We start from the raw sequence: 19,725 nt of genomic DNA, 5'->3' as shown, positions 1-19,725 counted from the left end.
GTCCCACTTTTTGATGCCTATTCAATTTTGGCCAATTTCCAATTCCTTGGAGATTTGAGAGTTTTACAGACATTCATCATTACAGGTCAGTTTTGATTTAAAAACTTGACTTCAGGGATCTTGAAAAACGTATACTTTGTGGGAGAACTAAGCTATGTATATTTGTAGAATAGGATTAGGACTGGTATTGTTTGTGGGTACCACAAACAAAAGGAAATCAGAGCAGACATCGTGTCCTCAGAGATATTTGCAAGAATTCTTTTAAGTTACTGTAACCAAAATGCAAGGTGGGTTTACTTACTTTTTGTTAATCTATCACAAAACGAATCCTATGTTCTAGTGTCAAGCTCTGCAGCTACTGCATTTTTTTCAATACATATAATCTGTATCATTTAAGTGCTGATAATTGTAATGAAAAGTTTTTACAAGAAAGGCTAGAGTTGTGAGAATTGCATCCTGGTGACGAGAGCCAATTGTCCTGTTGGAGAATGGTATCAGGTTGTCTTGGCATATGAAAGTACTCTGGCCATCTAAATTGCTACCATAAATCCAAAACACAATGTATTTAACTTAAAATTGATAATGGCAGGTTGGTTCTACTGACACTTTACTAGTCATCCCAGACCTTTTAAATGCAAATTTTATGTGCAGCTTTAATACACTACATATTGAGCATCCACCATGTGGACTTGAATATGTTAGTGCTGGAAAATTCAGCCTCTATGAACATAACACATGTGAAGAAATATGCACAGGCACACATACTGTGACCATGGGTAGAAGGTCTCACCTGTGCTCTGCTCAGCACTCTCCATACTCTGTTCTAATCCTCACAGTGAATGACCTTGCAAGATGGTCATTGTTATTAAATTTTTAGAGAAAAGGATACTGAGGCTCAGAGAGCTTAAGTTACATCTCCAAGACCACGGAACGAAGTGACAGTGACCGTGGAAAAGCAAAATATAGTTTTACCCCGTGGTTCCCAGGTATATGACAAATATCTTGTTTTCTTGGCTTGTACAACTCTGACTAAACTGCACATTTGCTTTGAAAGACTAAGTCTATTTGTGTATCAATAAGGATATAATGTTTACCCTTCTAAACGAAAGTAAAGGCTAAATCTTCACTGTTACAAAATGGGGAATGATTTGACCACCACTTGCACAGAAAATAAATGTTTCCCAAGTAAGAGAGTCAAGTAGTGTAGTGAGTTCTGTGACTGGATGAGGAAGGGCCTGCTTCCTAGTGGCATTTTCCTTTGAAGTGCTGGCGCAGGGGAACTTGAGAGAGAGAGGTGGAACGGTGCGGAGCTGTGTGGGGGTGAACGAGATGCAGTGTGCGTCCAGCTCCTACCTTCTGATTGATTTTCATTGTCTCTTCCGTGTGGTAGAGAAGGAGCTTCTCTCCAGAAGAAGTCAGGTTAACGTACACCTGGAGACAGGGGTACTGAGAGAGTTTCCAGCAGTCCGGACCACAGCTGAAGGAGCAGTTAAATGTTTCCGTGATGGATGCATTCAGCAAGGTGCACTGAGCCTCCTCGGTCCACACACTACACAGAGAGGAGGAGAATAAGCACAAATGCCAAGGGCAAAGAAGGTGTAATCAGAGGGGAACTTTTGTCAGCTCCTTGACCTGAAGAATCTTCCAGATCTATAATACAACCTATTTGTTAATGTGTATGTTTTTAAATAGAGCAGCTTTAGGCTAACTATAATATAAACACAGACAAACTTTGCCTGGCATCTGAGAACTTTGTCAATGATTTCCATCAGATATAGTATCATCTTTTCCAATGCTTGATTTAAGTTAGATATTTTTCCTTATCAAATTCACTGGTAAGCATAAGGCAGCATCTTTTTACATCACAACCTGTACTCACCCTGCATTTCTGCATTTTAAGCTGCTTCCTGCCATGCCTTGGTCCTCACCTCGCAATGTCTGCCCAGTTTGTAGGCAGAGGAGGGGTAAGGGAGAAGGGGAGGAGAGATGGTGAAAGGGTGGAGGGGCTTGAGGTCCAATGTGACAGATGAAAAGACAGTGATATATTTCTTTAAGGTCTTTCTAATAAGGGAGAAAAGATAACTCCACCTTTTGATTATACCAAGAGCAATCACTTATTGCATCCCCCTTCACCCTAACTGGTGCTTTACATACATTGTCTTCTTTGTTCTCCCAATAACCCTATAGGTTAGGTACTAATTCCTTTTAAAGCTGAGTGAATTGACAGAGAAATCAAATACATGCAAGGACACACAGCTAGTAAGTGATGGAAATTGTAATTCCATCCAGTCCTCTATTTCTCTACTGCCTGGGCTCATTCCATGGTGCTGCCCTTCTTCCCCACAAACAGTGGAAAAGAGGCTGTTGTTATATGCAGATTAATGGGTTCTTATCAGTGACCTGGGACCTCTCAATTAGAAAGATTAAACAAACAAACAAACCAACCTTCCAGCTGCCCATTGGTCAGCTTTTCATTCTAAAACGTTTATAATTTTATGATCAAGGGTAATATTTGTGATTAGGAAGTAACACACCCAGAATCAATGTTTTGCTTCTGGATATAAGCTGATTACCAGAGTGATCAGAAAACAGTTTCTTTGCAGATTAATAGCCCTTCTTTTTGCTGGACATGTGTTGACAGGGCCCCCTTTCCATGTCGTTTCATACTAGAGCCAGGATACTAGCACTGACCCCCTCTGGTGTGGCAATTTGTACTTTCCTGGGACATGAGTGGTCAGATTTTGCTTATACAAGGAGGAAAAAAGTCTTAGATGGTTCTAAGCAGATGTGAGGATCTGAAAGCGGTTTTGGAGTCAGTGAACTCTTGAGGCCTGAGGCATCAGAGCTTTCACTGAGAAGGAGCACAGCTGAAGTCATCACAGAAACAGAGCAGAGCAGCCACAAATGGGAAAGTTGATGCCTTAATTTTAGCAGATTACTGTGTTTCAGCTAGATTTTCCTTCTAAAATGAAAGTATTAATTTAGGTGGGGAAATGAATGCCACAAAATGGTTTGATTCTCTTTTGGACTGAAACCTCAATTTTTCATTTGAAAGGGCCTCGTTTCTTTAAGCTGAAGCACTCTGAGACCTTCCCCATTAGTTATAGCAATGTTGGGCTTTCCTGTGCTCAAAGTGTCCAATTTATGGACAACAGTTAGCTAGAGATACTGTGGAGGTTTATCATGTGGCTTACTCAGGGGGAACGCGCTTGACAACTCAGTATTCAATTGCCTCTCTATCTATTCAGTAAACCTAGGGCAAATATTTAAATAAGAAGGGTTCAAAATCTTTAATTTAAAAAGCTAGTGCATAGTAGTGTTTTTCAACCTATTAGAATCACCTGGGGAACTTTAAAAGATACTGGTGAATGGGTCCCACTCCAGACCTACTAAATCTGACCCTGTGGCATGACTGTGGTGGGGCCCGGGTGTCAGTATTCTTAAAAGTTTCTCAGGAAGTTGAAATGTGTGGTTGAGAACCACTAATGTGTGGGGTGATGGAAGAGCGGGGTGTGGTGGAAAGGAATGCAGGTGGAGAATGGACAGAGGTGTGAAGAGGCAAGAATAGGGATGCTGGAATTAACAGGATGTGGTTTTGAATCTTGGCTCTGCCGAGCACTAAAGCTGTATGACACTGGGCAAATTATATCTATCTTGAGCCTCAGTTTTGCCATTTTTATGAGTATATTCATACTTATAGAATAGTTGTGGGAATTAAAAAAGTAGTGTATGGCAAGCCCCTGGCACATAGTAAGCAGTTTATACATAGAACTATTTTTATCATTATTGTTAGATAACATTATTGACAAATAGTATGTGCCAGGCACTGCTCAAAGTTCTTTTTAGGAAAGAAGGTAAGGAAGAGGACCTCAAGATTGATAAGCTGTGTGGGAGGAGGGAGAAGGGAGACGAAAGACAGTCCCAAGCACCCAATGGCTTTACCTCTGCATGTATGAGCGCAGGAGTGTGATTCCCAGCAGAAAGTACATCATGATGGAGCACACCATCATGGCCAGTCCCAGGAGAATGGCCCGGTCCTCTCCTGCTTTCAGTGCTGTGACAGTTTTCCTTTTGTCCAGGAGGTCATGGTCCCTGATTTTTTGGTAAATGTTTCTGAGGTTGAACATAATACAGTTTTACTTGAAGTCCACGGTTAATCAACACACCCCTAAAGAGTAAGTCGCTGCTCAGGCCTTCCTAAGGCAGAGAGGCCGAGAGGGGTCCTCCAAACCCGCCTGAGTGCAATTGGATCCCAGCATGTGACTATTGCCTTCCAACACACACGTGCACACGCACGCACACACCCCAACCCTGAGCAGAGACAAGTCTCCCTTCTTTCCTTGGGGCCCATATCTAGCTGTCAATACTTTTGCCTTTTCTTGAAGTCTGAAGAAAGAGAGCAATCCCCTCAGCCCTTAAAATAATGCTTTGGGTTTGTTTTCCTTTGCCAACCCCCAGCTGATCATCATTGATCTTTCTGTACTCTCTGAATACCTAATGGAGCATTAATTCAAATAAATGGCAACATATATCAGGAATCTATCAACTTAATATCTTATTTCCCCTCGGTAGTGATAGAATTTATCCTGGTTAACATTTTTCTCAGGCTTAGGGTTGCTTAGGGCTCTGTTGACTTGAGATTTATAAGAAATGTAGAGGTGTCCAGTGGTGACCCAGACTTCTTTTCCTGTACTGTAAACATTTGAGTGAGTTTACAAAAATGTCAGTCAAATCAAGGCCAGACTCCATAAGTTTGGATAGTTTTATTAGTATTTTTAAAAATTTTTGAGCAGCAACCTACGGTAAGAAAAAAACAGATTGGAGTCAAACTGTCTCCTAGTTCAAAACCTGATTTCATGGCTTACCAGCTGTGTGATCTCTACAACTTCCTTAGCCTTTCTAATTCTCAGTTCCTTGCAAAGTGGAAATAATGTGTAACTACATTGTTACGGTTAAATGAGATGACATAAGTAGATTATCCAGGAGAATGACTGACATGAAGTATTTAATAAATGTTCCCATTTTAAAATGGTGTGGGGAATGCACCTATGGTCAGCTAATCTATGACAAAGGAAGCAAGGATATACAATGGAGAAAAGACAGTCTCTTCAATAAGTGGTGCTGGGAAAACTGGACAGCTACATGTAGAAGAATGAAATTAGATCACTCCCTAACACCATACACAAAAATAAACTCAAAATGGATTAGAGACCTAAATGTAAGACCGGACACTATAAAACTCTTAGAGGAAAACATAGGAAGAACACTCTTTGACATAAATCACAGCAAGATCTTTTTTGATCCACCTCCTAGAGTAATGGAAATAAAAACAAAAATAAACAAATGAGACCTAGTGAAACTTCAAAGCTTTTGCACAGCAAAGGAAACCATAAACAAGATGAAAAGACAACCCTCAGAATGGGAGAAAATATTTGCAAACGAATCAACGGACAAAGGATTAATCTCCAAAATATATAAACAGCTCATGCAGCTCAATATTAAAAAAAACAACCCAATCCAAAAATGGGCAGAAGACCTAAATAGACATTTCTCCAAAGAAGACATACAGATGGCCAAGAAGCACATGAAAACCTGCTCAACATCACTAATTATCAGAGAAATGCAAATCAAAACTACAATGAGGTATCACCTCACACCAGTTAGAATGGGCATCATCAGAAAATCTACAAACAACAAATGCTGGAGAGGGTGTGGAGAAAAGGGAATCCTCTTACACTGTTGGTGGGAATGTAAATTGATACAGCCACTATGGAGAACAGTATGGAGGTTCCTTAAAAAACTAAAAATAGAATTACCATATGATCCAGCAATCCCACTACTGAGCATATACCCAGAGAAAACCATAATTCAAAAAGACACATGCACCCCAGTGTTCATTGCAGCACTGTTTACAATAGCCAGGTCATGGAAGCAACCTAAATGTCCATCGACAGATGAATGGATAAAGAAGATGTGGTGCATATATACAATGGAATACTACTCAGCCATAAAAAGGAACGAAATTGGGTCATTTGTTGAGACGTGGATGGATCTAGAGACTGTCATACAGAGTGAAGTAAGTCAGAGAAAAACAAATATCGTATATTAACGCATGTATGTGGAACCTAGAAAAATGGTACAGATGAACTGGTTTGCAAGGCAGAAATTGAGACACAGATGTAGAGAACAAACGTATGGACACCAAGTGGGGAAAGTGGCGGGGTGGTGGTGGTGGTGTGATGAATTGGGCGATTGGGATTGACACGTACACACTGATGTGTATAAAGTTGATGACTAATAAGAACCTGTTGTATAAAAAAATAAATAAAATAAAATTCAAAAAAATAAAAATAAAAATGGTGTGGGGAGCTACAGCTTTATGACATGGGCATCAGAACATCCCCAAATTGCTGTTCTTCTCCGAAGAATTTCTAAAGGACAGAATGTCAAGGCAGTGAATAGTGTAGAAAGCTTATGAGTGGAGGGTTGGATTTGAAATAAGGTCTGGCAGAGAAGGCAGAAAAGAAGTGAGAAATTTCTGGGGGTGCTGGCTGGTTGGAGAGATATGTGAGAAATATGGGAAGGAAGGCAATGCTCAAGGATTCTGGAAACACAGGCAAGCAAGAAGCCACGGAGAAGGGAGCTTTGGATTGCACGGGTGTGGGAGTGGGGAAGTTGCTGGCTTTTAGGGCTTGGGGACAGAGAGGAGGACACATAGAATGCTGAAAATGGAGAAAGAAGCTCTTATGCTATTTTTATTTTAAGCTTCAGACAAAAAGCCAACATACATGAGACAGACTTCAGATTTTCCTTTTAAATTTTCATCACTAGTCACTCTCGTTGCTTGAAAAAGAACTAGAATCCAGTGTGGAACTTTGCAGAGGAGGAAAGAGGTGCCTGTTATTTGTATAATTGTGTGTATATTCAGGGCTTCTATTCAGCTTCGTGCTCCAGGATGGCCTTACTGGTGTTTATGGCTGGCATACATTCTGGGGCGCTGGTTCATTCTGGACTGGTTGTTAGATATTTTGATTCCCTATAGAAGTGTGAGAACATGTATGTACTTAGTATATTTCCAAAAGGTTTTAAGGAAGACTGTATGTTAATCTGGTTATTAGAGTATAAAATTAATGGATTAGTTTGTTATCACTATTACTATTATTTAAAAGTTCTCTTCATGAGGTAGTTTATATAAATCTTACTCTTTCCTTGAGGAGTGGGCCCTTTATAGTAGGAGAATCATAGCTAAATAGAGGCCTTTGTTCCTCATCTTTTCATGACCGTGTCCTTCCTGCCTCTTTCCCACCAGCACTCACTCATGGCCACTCATTCTCCTCATGGCCAGAAGCTCTGAGAGCCCATCTTTTTTATTACTCTCCAGCTCCCAAGCCCAGTGCCTCTGGACTAGCTAGCTGGCTGGCCAGCTTGCAGGCTTTTGACTTCCTCAGGCTAACCACCACCCATCCTCTAAGTTTCCCCATTCTTTTGTGAGATTTTCTTTGGAAAATGTAGGATTTATATCAAAGCTCTTAAACTTGATCCTCTATGAACCTGAATGAAAAAAAAAAAAATCAGTGCCCATTCAGTTAAAGCCAGACTTCTGAAGCAAGAAGAGACAGGCTGAGTCTGAGTGGCTTCAAAGGCCTGCTGTAAAATAATCATCTTTTGTTACTTTCCTGTTGTTATTTATCAAAATGTATTTAATTCTAATGGCTGCATTGAGATGTGGATTTCCTGCAGGTGGAAGCCAGCAAGGAGGGAGCAATAGTCTCAGGTCCAGAGTAGTAGGCTGTCACACTGCATCACTTACATCAGTCTATACCCATAAAAGAGGTGCAGTGTAATCAGTCAGTTATGTTACTAGAACAAGAAGAGTACAAAAATGATTCAAATGGGTAATTTAAAAACAAATCACAATTTGGAAATGGTTAACAAATGTTCTTCACGTGCTCTGGGATGTGTAGAGAAGAGGGAAAATGATTGGTTTCCACGCAGGCTAAACACATCTGGGAAATCAGGATATTACTCAGCAAAATGAAAGTGGATGAGTGAGGTGGGACATACTCATGAAATTCATCAATAAGTGATAATTGAATTAATGGATAAGTTAAGGAATGAATGAATAATTTGGAGGAATAAAGATTCAGTTAAAGTCTACAAACTTATTTTGAATGCTGGTAACCTCTAGTTATTGTATGTGGCCCCTACCCAACAGGAAGACCAACATGAAAACAAAATATCAATGTAGGGTAGTAAATTCAATGATGGAGCCATTCACAGCATGAGTATAGAAGAGGAGTAATTTTCCCAGCCTGAGGGAGCAGGACAGGGAGCAAGGATTAAGGTTAGGGAAGGCATCCTGGAGGAGAAATGCCTTAAACAGAATCTTCAAGATTGAATCCAAGTTAACCAAATGAGACAGGGAATCAAGGGCATTTCAGACAGAAGGAATCACATGAACAAAGGATGGAGATTTGCAACTACATGCTGACTGTCAGAAACTACACAAATTTTATTATTACTCGGATGAGTGTGGGACAGGGGAAATGGGGCAGATGAGTTTGGAGAGGTAGTAGGTTATAAAGAGTTTTTGTAAGTCATTTAAGGAACTTGGCCTTTATCCCGTAGTTAATGGGAAGGTGGCAGAGGGTGACATGATCAGAACTGAGTTTCAGAATGATCACTCTGGCTTCAGGGTGGAGATTAGATTAACGATGGAACCAGACTTAAATCAGAAAGAAGAATTAGGGGATTGTTACTATAGTGTTGGCAAAGGATGATGAGGGCTGGATCTAGGATCGAGGTAGGATAGATGGAGAGTAAAGGATGTATGGAGAAATATTTAGGAGATAAAACTTCAGGATTTGGTGACTCATAGAATATAGGGGATGATGAGGAAGTGAGAAAAAGGATATAGTTTAGATTTATGCCCAAGAACTTAACTTGGACGACTGGGGAAATAGTAGAAGGTGTTAAAGCAGGGGTCCTTATTTTGCTATTCTTCAAGGTTCCAAAGAGGGTGTTTTTGCTGCCCTGGCTAAGAAGGGAGAGGCTGATTGTTCATTTATAGATTCTCTCCCCCACAAACGTAGTGTCCTGAGCTCAGGTGAGGATTGACTAATCTGATTGGTGAGATAGGCCAGAGCCTGACAGTCAGAGGCCCTGTCTACGTTTTGGGTGAGACTGAAGATCACTGTTTATGAGTGGCACAATTTTTTTCTCATCCTTTTGGACTTACCTTTGTTCAGGCCTGGTGTGCCTTGGCCTCGCTATCTCTATGTAGTAAGCCCCAGGTGGCGAAGGGAGTGTCCATAGCCTGAGACTAAGTGGATTAGTGAGGTGCCCCTCCCATGCCAAGTTGTCTTCAAAGCCGGGGGAATGAGCATGATGCTATATTTTGGGCCTCAGGCCTAAACATCATCCTTCATACTAGGAAGCCTTGTAGTTTGGGGGTTACTCTGCCACTACTAACAGAGTGGACAGTTCATCTCTTTTTGGCTCTTTGTGTCTATTCTCTGTGGAATCTTCTTAAAAGGGGTAGGGGGAGAAATAGGGGAATGAAGGCTGGAATAGTTCATTGAAGTAGAGCTCTCAGGAGGAATAATGACTCTGGGGCATGACTACAAAATAAGTTTCGAATATGGGGGATATTCAACCGTAGGTATAGAGCAGGAATTTGGATTTATAAGTCTGAAGCAGATCTAGCCTTGGTGTATACTGGCGAAGCAGTATATTTAAGCTCTGCTGGAGCAGCTGTGGCTTCATGGTTCATGGTGAACCATGAATCAATATGGTGGGTACAAATCAGCATTTATACATGTTGGCAATAACAAATAGTACATATGTGCAGTCTTTTCTACATATACAGGGAGCATTCTGCCCAAATCCTTTTGAAGAATGTGAGTTATTAATAAAACTACAAGGCAAATTGAAGTATAACAAAATATTTTGTATAAAAAATTTTAATTGTCCTATAAAGCTTTATATTTACCTCAAGCCATAGTCAACACAATACAATTTTATTTCAAACTCCATATTTGGATAGTTTCTTAAAGTTTGATAGTAGTCCTATCGTTCATAAGCAAATTATTTATGAGGCTGTACATATACAAACATGGATATAAAGAGTAAAATGTGCAAGAAAAAAATTTTTCCTTGGGCTTCACTCATTTAAATTCAGATTCCCTTGGTATTTAGCCTGCAGGAAGAAAACTATTCATGTTAAGGCAGGGTAAATGTCATTTATTAATTCATTTGTTTATTCATTTGTCAACATTTTAAAGTCTTCATAAGATGAAACATACTGTGCCAAGTTCTGGGGAGTACAAAGTGAATAAGACATGCATGTCCTGAGGGAGCTGGGTGAGATACCAATCATTACAGTGTATTGTAAGGAGACTTATTGTAATGAGTACAGAAAGGAAGCAAGTCAATATGCTGGGGGCTGATTTGCCAAAGGTTCAGTTACTGAATGGCTAATGCACCATGATTAGCCAATTTGCCAATTTATTGAAGAATCACTTTGCCAGATGAATAATTTGCCCACTTAATCACAGATTTAACAAAGACTTATTTTAAGGAGCATTGTTTTAAGTATAGTAAATTGATATGAATGTATTGTCTTATGACTATTTTAAGATGATATTTTAAAAATACATTCAATTATATTCTTCTTATGAATATGTTCTTTCTAGCAGTATTTTAAGATCTGTTTGTTTTTTTTTTTTAAAGCTAAGTAAGTTTCTGAGGGAGGTTTAGTCTCTTTATAAATATATTCTTATGAATATATTCATAGATATATATTTTTTGAATATGTGTATGAATATATTCTTCTAATAGATATAGTAAAAATGTAGCATTTCATATGGGAGCCTTTCCATTTATAATGATTTTTTTCAAGTCCTTTTTTGTTTTAAATTATTTATTTATTTATTTATTTATTTATTTATTTATTTATTTATTTATTTATTTATTGGCTGTGTTGGGTCTTCGTTTCTGTGCTAGGGCTTTCTCCAGTTGCGGCAAGCGGGGGCCACTCTTCATTGCGATGTGCGGGCCTCACTATCGTGGCCTTTTGTTGCGGAGCACAGGCTCCAGACGCGCAGGCTCAGTAATTGTGGCTCACAGGCCCAGTTGCTCCGCGGCATGTGGGATCTTCCCAGACCAGGGCTCGAACCCGTGTCCCCTCCATTAGCAGGCAGATTCTCAACCACGGCGCCACCAGGGAAGCCCTCAAGTGCTTTTTAGAGTTATTTGCTGTTTTGCTAACATTTTAGCATCACTGAGATTCTTGTGCAAATTTCATGACTTTGATAGATTTGGCAACTTTATCAATTAACCAAAATTTGTTTCTTTTAACTGTTCATAAGATTACGGTAATTGATTTTGGGTGGGAATTTTTAACAGCTTTTTGAAGTTTCTGCTAAGTTTTATTTGAACAGTTTTATTTTGTCCTCATAACAAAATGTTGAATTTGTCTTTGCTCTTGTCCTGTTATTGGAACAGGAGGGATCTGGACAACATTGGTGGGGCCCTCTGCTGGGGGAAAGTTGAAGAGCAGAACCAGCACAATGCAGCCTGGCCTGCTGATCCTAGAGAGGGGGAAACCCAGGGGCAGAGAGGAGAGGAAACAAAGAATGGAGAGAGCAGCAGGGTATGGCTGGGTTGGGAAGGGGAGGAAGACCTGAGAACAGGGGACCCTGAAGACAGAGGGTGTCTGGAGCACAGGGAGGGAAAGACAGAGGGGCAGAGAGATAGAGGGACAATGGCTGCAGAGACTGAGAGGCAGAGGAGGAGAGTCTCAAGGCCCCACATCTGGGTCCCCTGCAGTCTTTTTGGTTCCTACTAACCCATAGAACTATGAGGGTTACAATGATTATACAAAGTGTTTGGTAAGTAACTAAATTTGATAAATTCACCAAAAAGATCAACTGGCAAATGGATTAGTGTTTGGCAATTTGGCTTCAGGCAAATTGGCTATCACTGTATTGGACATTCCTTGAACTGGGCATTCAGTAGATTGGTGATGGATAACTTGACTCAGGACTTGATTTATGAACATGAATGTTTTAATTCATGTTTAATTAAACCAAGGTGGCCATAACAGTTTAAGTGGTGATGGTTAAAGGATTCAGTAATAGACTGAGTTAAATCTCTAATGAGCAAACAGTTGATAAGGGGAATAGGGTAGCTGAGAGTGGTTGGATTCCAGGATCCAGTGAGTGGGGGATGGCAGGTAATGAGCTGGTTAGATAGGCAGGGGTCAGAGATAAAGGGTGCTGTATGTCTTCTGAGGAGCCACTAAAAGAATTTAAGCAAGAAAGTGATATAATTAGCTTTGTACTTTAGAAAGATCACTCACGTTAGTGTGGTTGGCTGTTTGGAATGGTTTGTACCTGGAGGCGAAGAGACTGATGCTGAAACTCTCCCAGCATTTCAGGTGTTAAAGAGGGGTTGAAAAAAAGCAGTGGTAGAGGAGATGAAAATTTAGATATGGGCATCATTTGTGTCCAGAAGTAACTATGAACACTGTGGGCTTTAATGAGACTCCCTAGGTAGTCAGAGAAACAAAACTCAACGAGGGTACTAGAACTTGGAAAGGGCAAGAAGACAGATCTGCAAAGGGTCCCAAAGCAGTCAGAGAGGTGAGGGGCACTGGCAGGTGCAGGAAAGAGGAGGGAAGGTGTGAATAAAGAATTATGTATACTTGCCATAACTTGGGGAGGCCCTTCAGAAACCTAACCATAGGAACCATAATACTTAACATACTAAATATTTATGTTTATGCCTCTCTGGCCCAGTGAATATTGAGTGGATCAGGAGTTAGAGCCAGACCGCATTCATCTTTGTAGGTCCAGTCTCTTGCATTTATTAGGCTCACAAAGTATGTTCCTTTATGTGAGCTAGAAATGGCTTCAATATTGAGCCTCCCTACACTGAGGCAGCCGGTAGGGAGGCTCAATGGCCAAGTGAAACCAAGTAAATCAGAGAACCATGGCTAGAACAGACTCCTGGCTTCTCTCTTCCTATCAGTGCCCATTGTACTCTACCACTAATACATTTAGTATTCCTTCTAGGAAAATTTCAAGCTTTTCTGGCACTGAGAGCTCTAGTTTCCAGACTTCAAGGAAAAGTGCCTTCTCTTAGATCCTACAAAGTGAATCTGTGGGGCAATGGATTGCTGAATGCCAGCTGAGTTGAAACAGGCAGAGTTGCTATGTATCTTTGCCCCAGGAGCACTCAACTCATTATCTCATATGGCAGAGCTGAGAGTGGCATGGATTAAAACAGCCACTGTTCTGCCTTCCGCCCACCAAAGTCGTCTATGTTTTTTGAGATGTATGTACATCCTCACCTTCTATTAGTTCTATTAGATAGAACTAAATAATCTTAAATGTTTATATTAGTTAGGAAGAAAGCCTGAAAATTAATGTGCTAGGCATCCAACGTAAGGAGTTATGAAAAGATTAATAGAATATATTAAAAGAAAGTGTAAGGAAGGAAATAGTAAACATGAGTAGAAATAAATGGAATAAAAGATGTACTGTATTAAAGAATCAATGAAATCAAAGATTAGTTTTTTGAAAAGCCTAATGAAATAGACAAACCTCTGATGAGACTGATTAAGAAAAACTAGAGAAGACTCAAATAAATATCAGGAATTTAAAAACCATAAGTACAGATACAGTTAGATTAGAAAGATAATAGAAGATATTAGAAACAACTTTATAGCAAGACATTTAAAAACTTTGATATATGATTTACTTAAATATATAGCAAATTCTTACAAATGTATGGCTTATTGAAACTGCTTTGAAATAACTAGAAAATCTAAATAGTTCTAAATTATTAAAAATTGAATCATCAATTTAAAATATCCTCATAATGGAAATACCAGGCTCTGATTATTTATAGGTAAGTTCTACCTAGAGTATACAAATAATTTGGAGGATCATATTCAGGAAAAGACTTGGTGACATAAAGATGCAAATTTACCACAAATTAATTAATAGCTTTCATAAAATTCCAGTAAAAATCACAAGAGCTTTTTTGGGAAGTGGGGTAGGCATGACTGGACAAGCTGATTCTAAAATAGTTATGGGAGTGCAAACATCTAAGGATAGCAAATACAATCATTATTACAAAAGAACAAGGTGGGCAACTTTTATACCAGACATCATGATGCATTATAATGCTAAAGTTTGTAAGCTCAGGGTTGGTGTTTGTCTGAGGTAGACAAAATTGACCAGTGGGACAGAGTAGAGATCCAGAAACATCCATGTGTATGTGGAAACCTAATATATGATACATGTGTACTTTTAGATCATTGAGGAAAGGACAAACTATCCAACAAAAGGTGCTGGACAGTTGGTTATCTATACAGAAAAAAATAGATGCCTAGTTCACACCACACACAAAAGTAAACTTCAGATGATTAAGGACTTAATTGTGAAAGGCAAACCTACAAAATATTAACTGTACCAGAGCATACCCTTTTGAACTTGGGATAGGAAAGGATTTCAAAATGTTGAAAAATTGCTGAGAACACATTAAAATTAAGACCATGTTTATGAAAAGACATCATAAAGAAAGTGAAAATACAAGTAAACTGGGAGAAGCTGTTTGCACACAATAGACAGAAAAAGGGTTAATAGAGACATTCATAAAAGTTTTTAATAGTTTATATAGCATTTTAAATTGTTGCTGCAGGAGGGTTGGTGTATTTGGTCTACTGTACTGTCAGAAAAGGAAGCCTCATTGTTATTTCTCTCCTCCATCTCTTTCCCCTCTCCTGGAACTCTTATCATTCACATGTAACTTTCTGATTCTTCCTCTTAAGATTTCCATCTCTTTGTAATTTTCCTCTGGATTTTGAGATATTTCTTTCACTTTATCTTCCAGTTCTCTCATTTTGTTTTCAACCATTCTCAATGGTTACCTTTCTATCTTCTATTAAATTTTTTAAATGAAAGAAAACAGACTTTTATAAAGAATTCCTACAAGTCAATAAGAAAAAGACAAAAATCCAATTAAAAATGGGCCACATGTTAGAACAGGCACTTTACAGAAAAGGACTAGGGATGTAGACTCAATCTTATTACTAATCTGAAAAATGGGAATTGAAAGCACAATTCCCTCTGGACTGATGAAAATTAAAACCCCTAAAACTCTAGAGCAATGGAATCATACCTACAGCTGCTTTGGAAAGCAATGGCATTGCCTGGTGAAGTGGGAGCTGTGCATACTTTTGAATCAACAATTCCCAAGTTAGGTGTAAAACCTAAGAAATGTTTGTACGTATGTACAAGGAGACATGAACAAAAAGTATTATAGCAGCATTGTCAGTACAAAAAGAACTGGAAATAATGCCAATGTCTATGAGAAGCAGACTGGATGAATAAATGGTGGTATATTCATATAATGGCGTACTACACAGCAGACAAAATAAGCTACAGCTAGTCACATCAGCATTGATAAATCATGGGACCATGTTTGGTGAAAACAGCGAGTTGCAGAACAATTCATATGGTATGATTCAATTTATTTAAAGTCTCCAAACATTTAGAAGTAAACAATGTGTTGTTTAAGCATTCAGATGTGACAAACTCATGAAGAAAAGCAAGGGAATGATAAACAGGAGGGTGGTTATCTCTGGGTGGGGGCAGGGATAAGGAGGGGGACGCTCTTAGGGAAGCGCCCTCAAGGGCTTCAAAAATTCTGATCGTTTTAGTTTTTAAGCTTAATGAAGGGTACTCATGTTTATTATATCATCATTCTCTGTATGTTAACATGTGATAAATGTTCCTTTATACCAATTCAATATTTAATATAAACAATCCAAAGAATATTTGATAAACACTCAGTGGTAATGTCCTTGGCTAATAACCTCTCTCTTTAATTTTTAAATTAGTTATTGCTGCTCTTGTTTTATTTTGCCTCCTGCGATTTAGAGATTAACGTTGGCTCACCTAACAAAGAAATTTGTTCAGAGAAGAAAAAGTATTCCTTCACATTGCTGGGCACGTGGAATGGAGGATAAGGATAGAAACCGGTGTTTTGCATATAGCAGATGATCAGAAAAAGGACTGGCTTTGAATTAAAATAATGAAAAAAATGTAAAGTTGACTTCAACTTCCCTCGAGCCATAAAAATTAGGTTTCAGAATTTTCAGTGGACTTTTACTTCTACTTAGTCGCTCTGCCTGTCTATAAGCTTATTTCTTGATGTTGCATCTCTTGAGGAATCCTAGGGAAGCTGACATCCTGACAAGTTTGTCTCTGGTCTCAGAATAAGGCAGTGTGGAGTGGAGCCAAGGGTTTTTGGCTGCCTGGCCTCTGGGATTGCCGGGGGAACACAGTTGGAGAAGCTGAACACACAGAGGCCAGGTTTGTAGAATAAGAAACTGAGGGTGGAACAATTACCAGCAGTTCTGGGCAGTGCTTCCAGACAACCTAGTTAATTTATTTGCAAATAATTAACTTGAGGACCTTAATTATCTAGATTTATTATCAACCATCATTACTTTCCTTATCGCCATGATTACTGCCACCAAGAGTGTTAAGCAGAGCAATAGCTGATATTTAAAGTCAGTTTTAAAATCTGAGCCTTGTTCTACAAGAGTCTGTGAATTAGGCGGTGAAGACAGAGATGTGGTTAAGAAAGAGGTACAGGCAAATGAACCAACATCAAACTAAGGATACTGGCTTAGTGTCAGATTCTATTGCTGTATTCTTTGCCTGTTTTTCCATTTGTCTTTGACTTTGTAGGCCAAAGTCATGCAGATTGATTTCATAAGCCTTGGCATCCCCATCCCATAAATAAAACTTGCTGAAAATGATTTACTTAGAGTCAATATTTTAATTATTTTAAACCCCATAGTTGCTGAAATCATGCTTTGAAAATAAAAACATGAAAGTAGTAATTTAAGAGTTTTATAGAGTCTTACTGGTGTAGGATATGAAGCTAATTATTTGTTCCTTTTAATGCCACAAATATTGCCAATATATCGTATTCACATATTTATTATCTCCTGTGATATACAATTTTCAGCTCTGTTTTATCATAGTTTCCCCCTGTGGGCTTGGTTGTTCACTGCTGCTCCAAATATCTCACGTTTGACAAGGGCCTATGTAAGCCATGGGGTGCGGGGGAGAGAGTACAACCTTGGGTTTAAATCTTGATTCAATCAGTGGCTAGTTGTTGCACCCTTGGAAGTTACTTAAACTCTCTAAGCCTCAGCTTTCCCAACTGTAAAATGGGCATAATAATCCTTATCTTACAAATTAGAAGAGAACAGTTTATGAAAACATGCAGTGCAGAGTAATTGCTTCTTAAATGTTAATCCTTTTGTATGTAAAAAATTTATATATATAGAAAAATGTATTTAATTAAATTACTCATTGAGAATAAATAGAAGTTGAAACAAATACATCATGCTTCACCTGCTCTGATGAAACCTTCAAAATCTAAGGAGGACTGGCCATTGACAGTCACACTATTCCTGTAGGGCAACAAAATCTCTGCCTTTCTGCACCATCAATGGTAGTGACCTTTTTTTTTTTTTAAAGAAATGAGGAAATTTCATACAAAATATGGAATTTAAAAATGACACAAAATTTCAGTCTTATAGTAAAGCTCTTGCTGAAAGATGATTCAACTTAGTTGCTTGAAAGCAAATGAAAAGTAACTTGATTAAGCATTGAGAAAAAGCATGTGAAAACCTAGAGATGAACAAAGACAGTAAATTTTCAGTTGATCTGCTTGTGTCATGATGAGTACCAAGACTTTGTTCAAACACTAGTTGCCTTCTGAGCTGTAATTTTACTTAAACATCATATCATTATTTTTTCCATAGTTAAGATAATATAACATATTACAAAGCATTTGGAAAATGCAGGAGTAAGAAGCATACTTTTCCTTCCACGCCTTTTCCTATGTATATATTTTTTTGTGGCTGCAATTATAGTATGTATGCACTTTTCCAACTTGATTTGTCAGTTAATATTATGCCAAAACATTTTTAACTGCTAAGTGGTATATTACAGTCCATGATTTATTTAACAGATTTTCTATTGTGAATGTTAAAGTTGCTTCCAAATTTTTGCTGTAACATGTAATTATTGTGAAGAACAATTTTGCCTTCAGAATTTTTAAAGGATTTTATCTGTAGGGAAATACAGATTTTTAAAAGGAAAAATAGAAGTACCAGCTGTAAAATTTACACTCAAGTAAACCTCCCTCAGGTCCTTCTTCTTGTGCCCAACACCATTTATCAATCCTGATTTTTGTCAGATTCTGCAGGCAGGTGAGCCTTGCCTAAGCTGCAATATGTTGGTGTACGCAGTTGTGTTTAAAATTTAGCTTCATCAAACCCAAATAATAGTACCAGGTCACTAAGAAAGAGAGAGATGCAGAAGAAAAAAAGAAAGAGAAACCAAATGTTAAAAATGGCCAGAGAATTTTATGAATGTATTTACTCCCAAGTTGGAGGGCTGGGTTGAGCTGCGTAATTGTCATTTTGTCTTTCATTATCACTGCTTTTGCCCTTTAATTTTTTTTCTTATTCCCCCATTTCTCCCTGACCCCAGGCTATTCTTCCAAGGAGTTTGACGGCTCCATGGACTTGTCTATCCTTTTTTCATTCTTTCTTAGTTTTTGCTTTCCTTCCCTTCCATATGTCCACTGCCTTGAAATGCAATTTTCATTGTTTCAGTTCAGCATTTATTGAGCACTTACTGTGTGCCAGGTATGGTGGTAGGAGGTGAAAATTCAGGGGAGAGTAAAACACAAATTCTGTGCTGGTCAAGAGGATAGTGGGAGGTTCTGATTGGATGGATATCTGAAGGCAGAGGTGGAGTTAGCTAAGTGACCAGTGTGTGTATATGTGCATGTGTAAAGGGCATTTCTGACAGGGAACAGCCTTTGTAAAGCTACGTGGTAGGAGTGAGCAAGGAGAATGCAAGGAGGAGGACAGCCAAAGTGTCTAAAACCCTATTCCCTCAATGTAGAGCCCATCCCACATTAACACTTGCAAAATATAAAGCTCAGTTGCCTAATGCTTTCTCTTTGGCATACTCTCTGGGTATTCAGGTTAAATGATTCTGAAAAGCCTCCAGAGTCCCAGTGATTTACCTTTTCTCATCATGTCTGTAAGATGAAGAGGTCCGGCCACTGGTCCATATAAACATCTTAGAGGATGTTGGTCCAGGGGCTCCTTTCCTTATGGTGGAAGTCCTGGAAGAATGGCGAAAAGACCTAGAAGAGGTACACACTGAAGTTAAATCCAGTACTTAAGGTTTGGGGAACTGTGTATCAGTAGCAACCAGTAACTCATGTTAAATAAGACCAGGTTTCTGTTGCTGTAGGGCAGTTGTTCTCAACCCTGGCTGCACATTAAAATCAACTGGGAATCTTTTAAAAATCACTGAAGCCTGGGTCCCTCCCTCAGAAATGTGCATTCAAATTTTTTTAAAGCCTCCCAGTTGTTTCTAATGCACTGCTAGGATTAAGAGCCACTGCCTTAGGGAAACACAGTTTTCTAATTGATGTTATTACCATATTCCCTCTAAGATGTCTCCTCCAAAAATATAATTTGGTACAGTTTATTATTCTGTATTTTTCCAAAATTTTGGTTCAGGTTTGGTTCTATTTTTGTTCTATTTCTCTGTTCCTCTTCAAACTGTTTTCCTTGATGCTGACAGATGTGACATCTTACTGACGAGAGAT

At 38.8% G+C, this 19,725-nt stretch overlaps 1 protein-coding gene across 1 annotated transcript in view; it reads right to left on the bottom strand.

Moving 5' to 3' along the window:
• The window catches only part of KCNMB2 (potassium calcium-activated channel subfamily M regulatory beta subunit 2), a 29,809-nt gene extending 10,572 nt beyond the window's left edge, over positions 1-19,237 (bottom strand). The window contains exons 1-3 of the mRNA XM_068545416.1: positions 19,132-19,237; positions 3,943-4,113; positions 1,354-1,549 (exon numbers count right to left, since the gene is read on the bottom strand). Of these exons, the coding sequence (XP_068401517.1) occupies positions 1,354-1,549; positions 3,943-4,113; positions 19,132-19,187 (423 nt within the window). The 5' untranslated portion in view covers positions 19,188-19,237. The remainder of the gene's footprint in view (positions 1-1,353; positions 1,550-3,942; positions 4,114-19,131) is intronic.
• Positions 19,238-19,725: the final 488 nt, after the last annotated feature.

This window comes from Eschrichtius robustus, chromosome 6 (assembly GCF_028021215.1).
Source record: "Eschrichtius robustus isolate mEscRob2 chromosome 6, mEscRob2.pri, whole genome shotgun sequence".
Taxonomy (NCBI): Eukaryota; Metazoa; Chordata; class Mammalia; order Artiodactyla; family Eschrichtiidae; genus Eschrichtius; species Eschrichtius robustus.
Note: the sequence above shows the minus strand (reverse complement) of the source record. Positions and strands in the feature narration are given on the sequence as shown.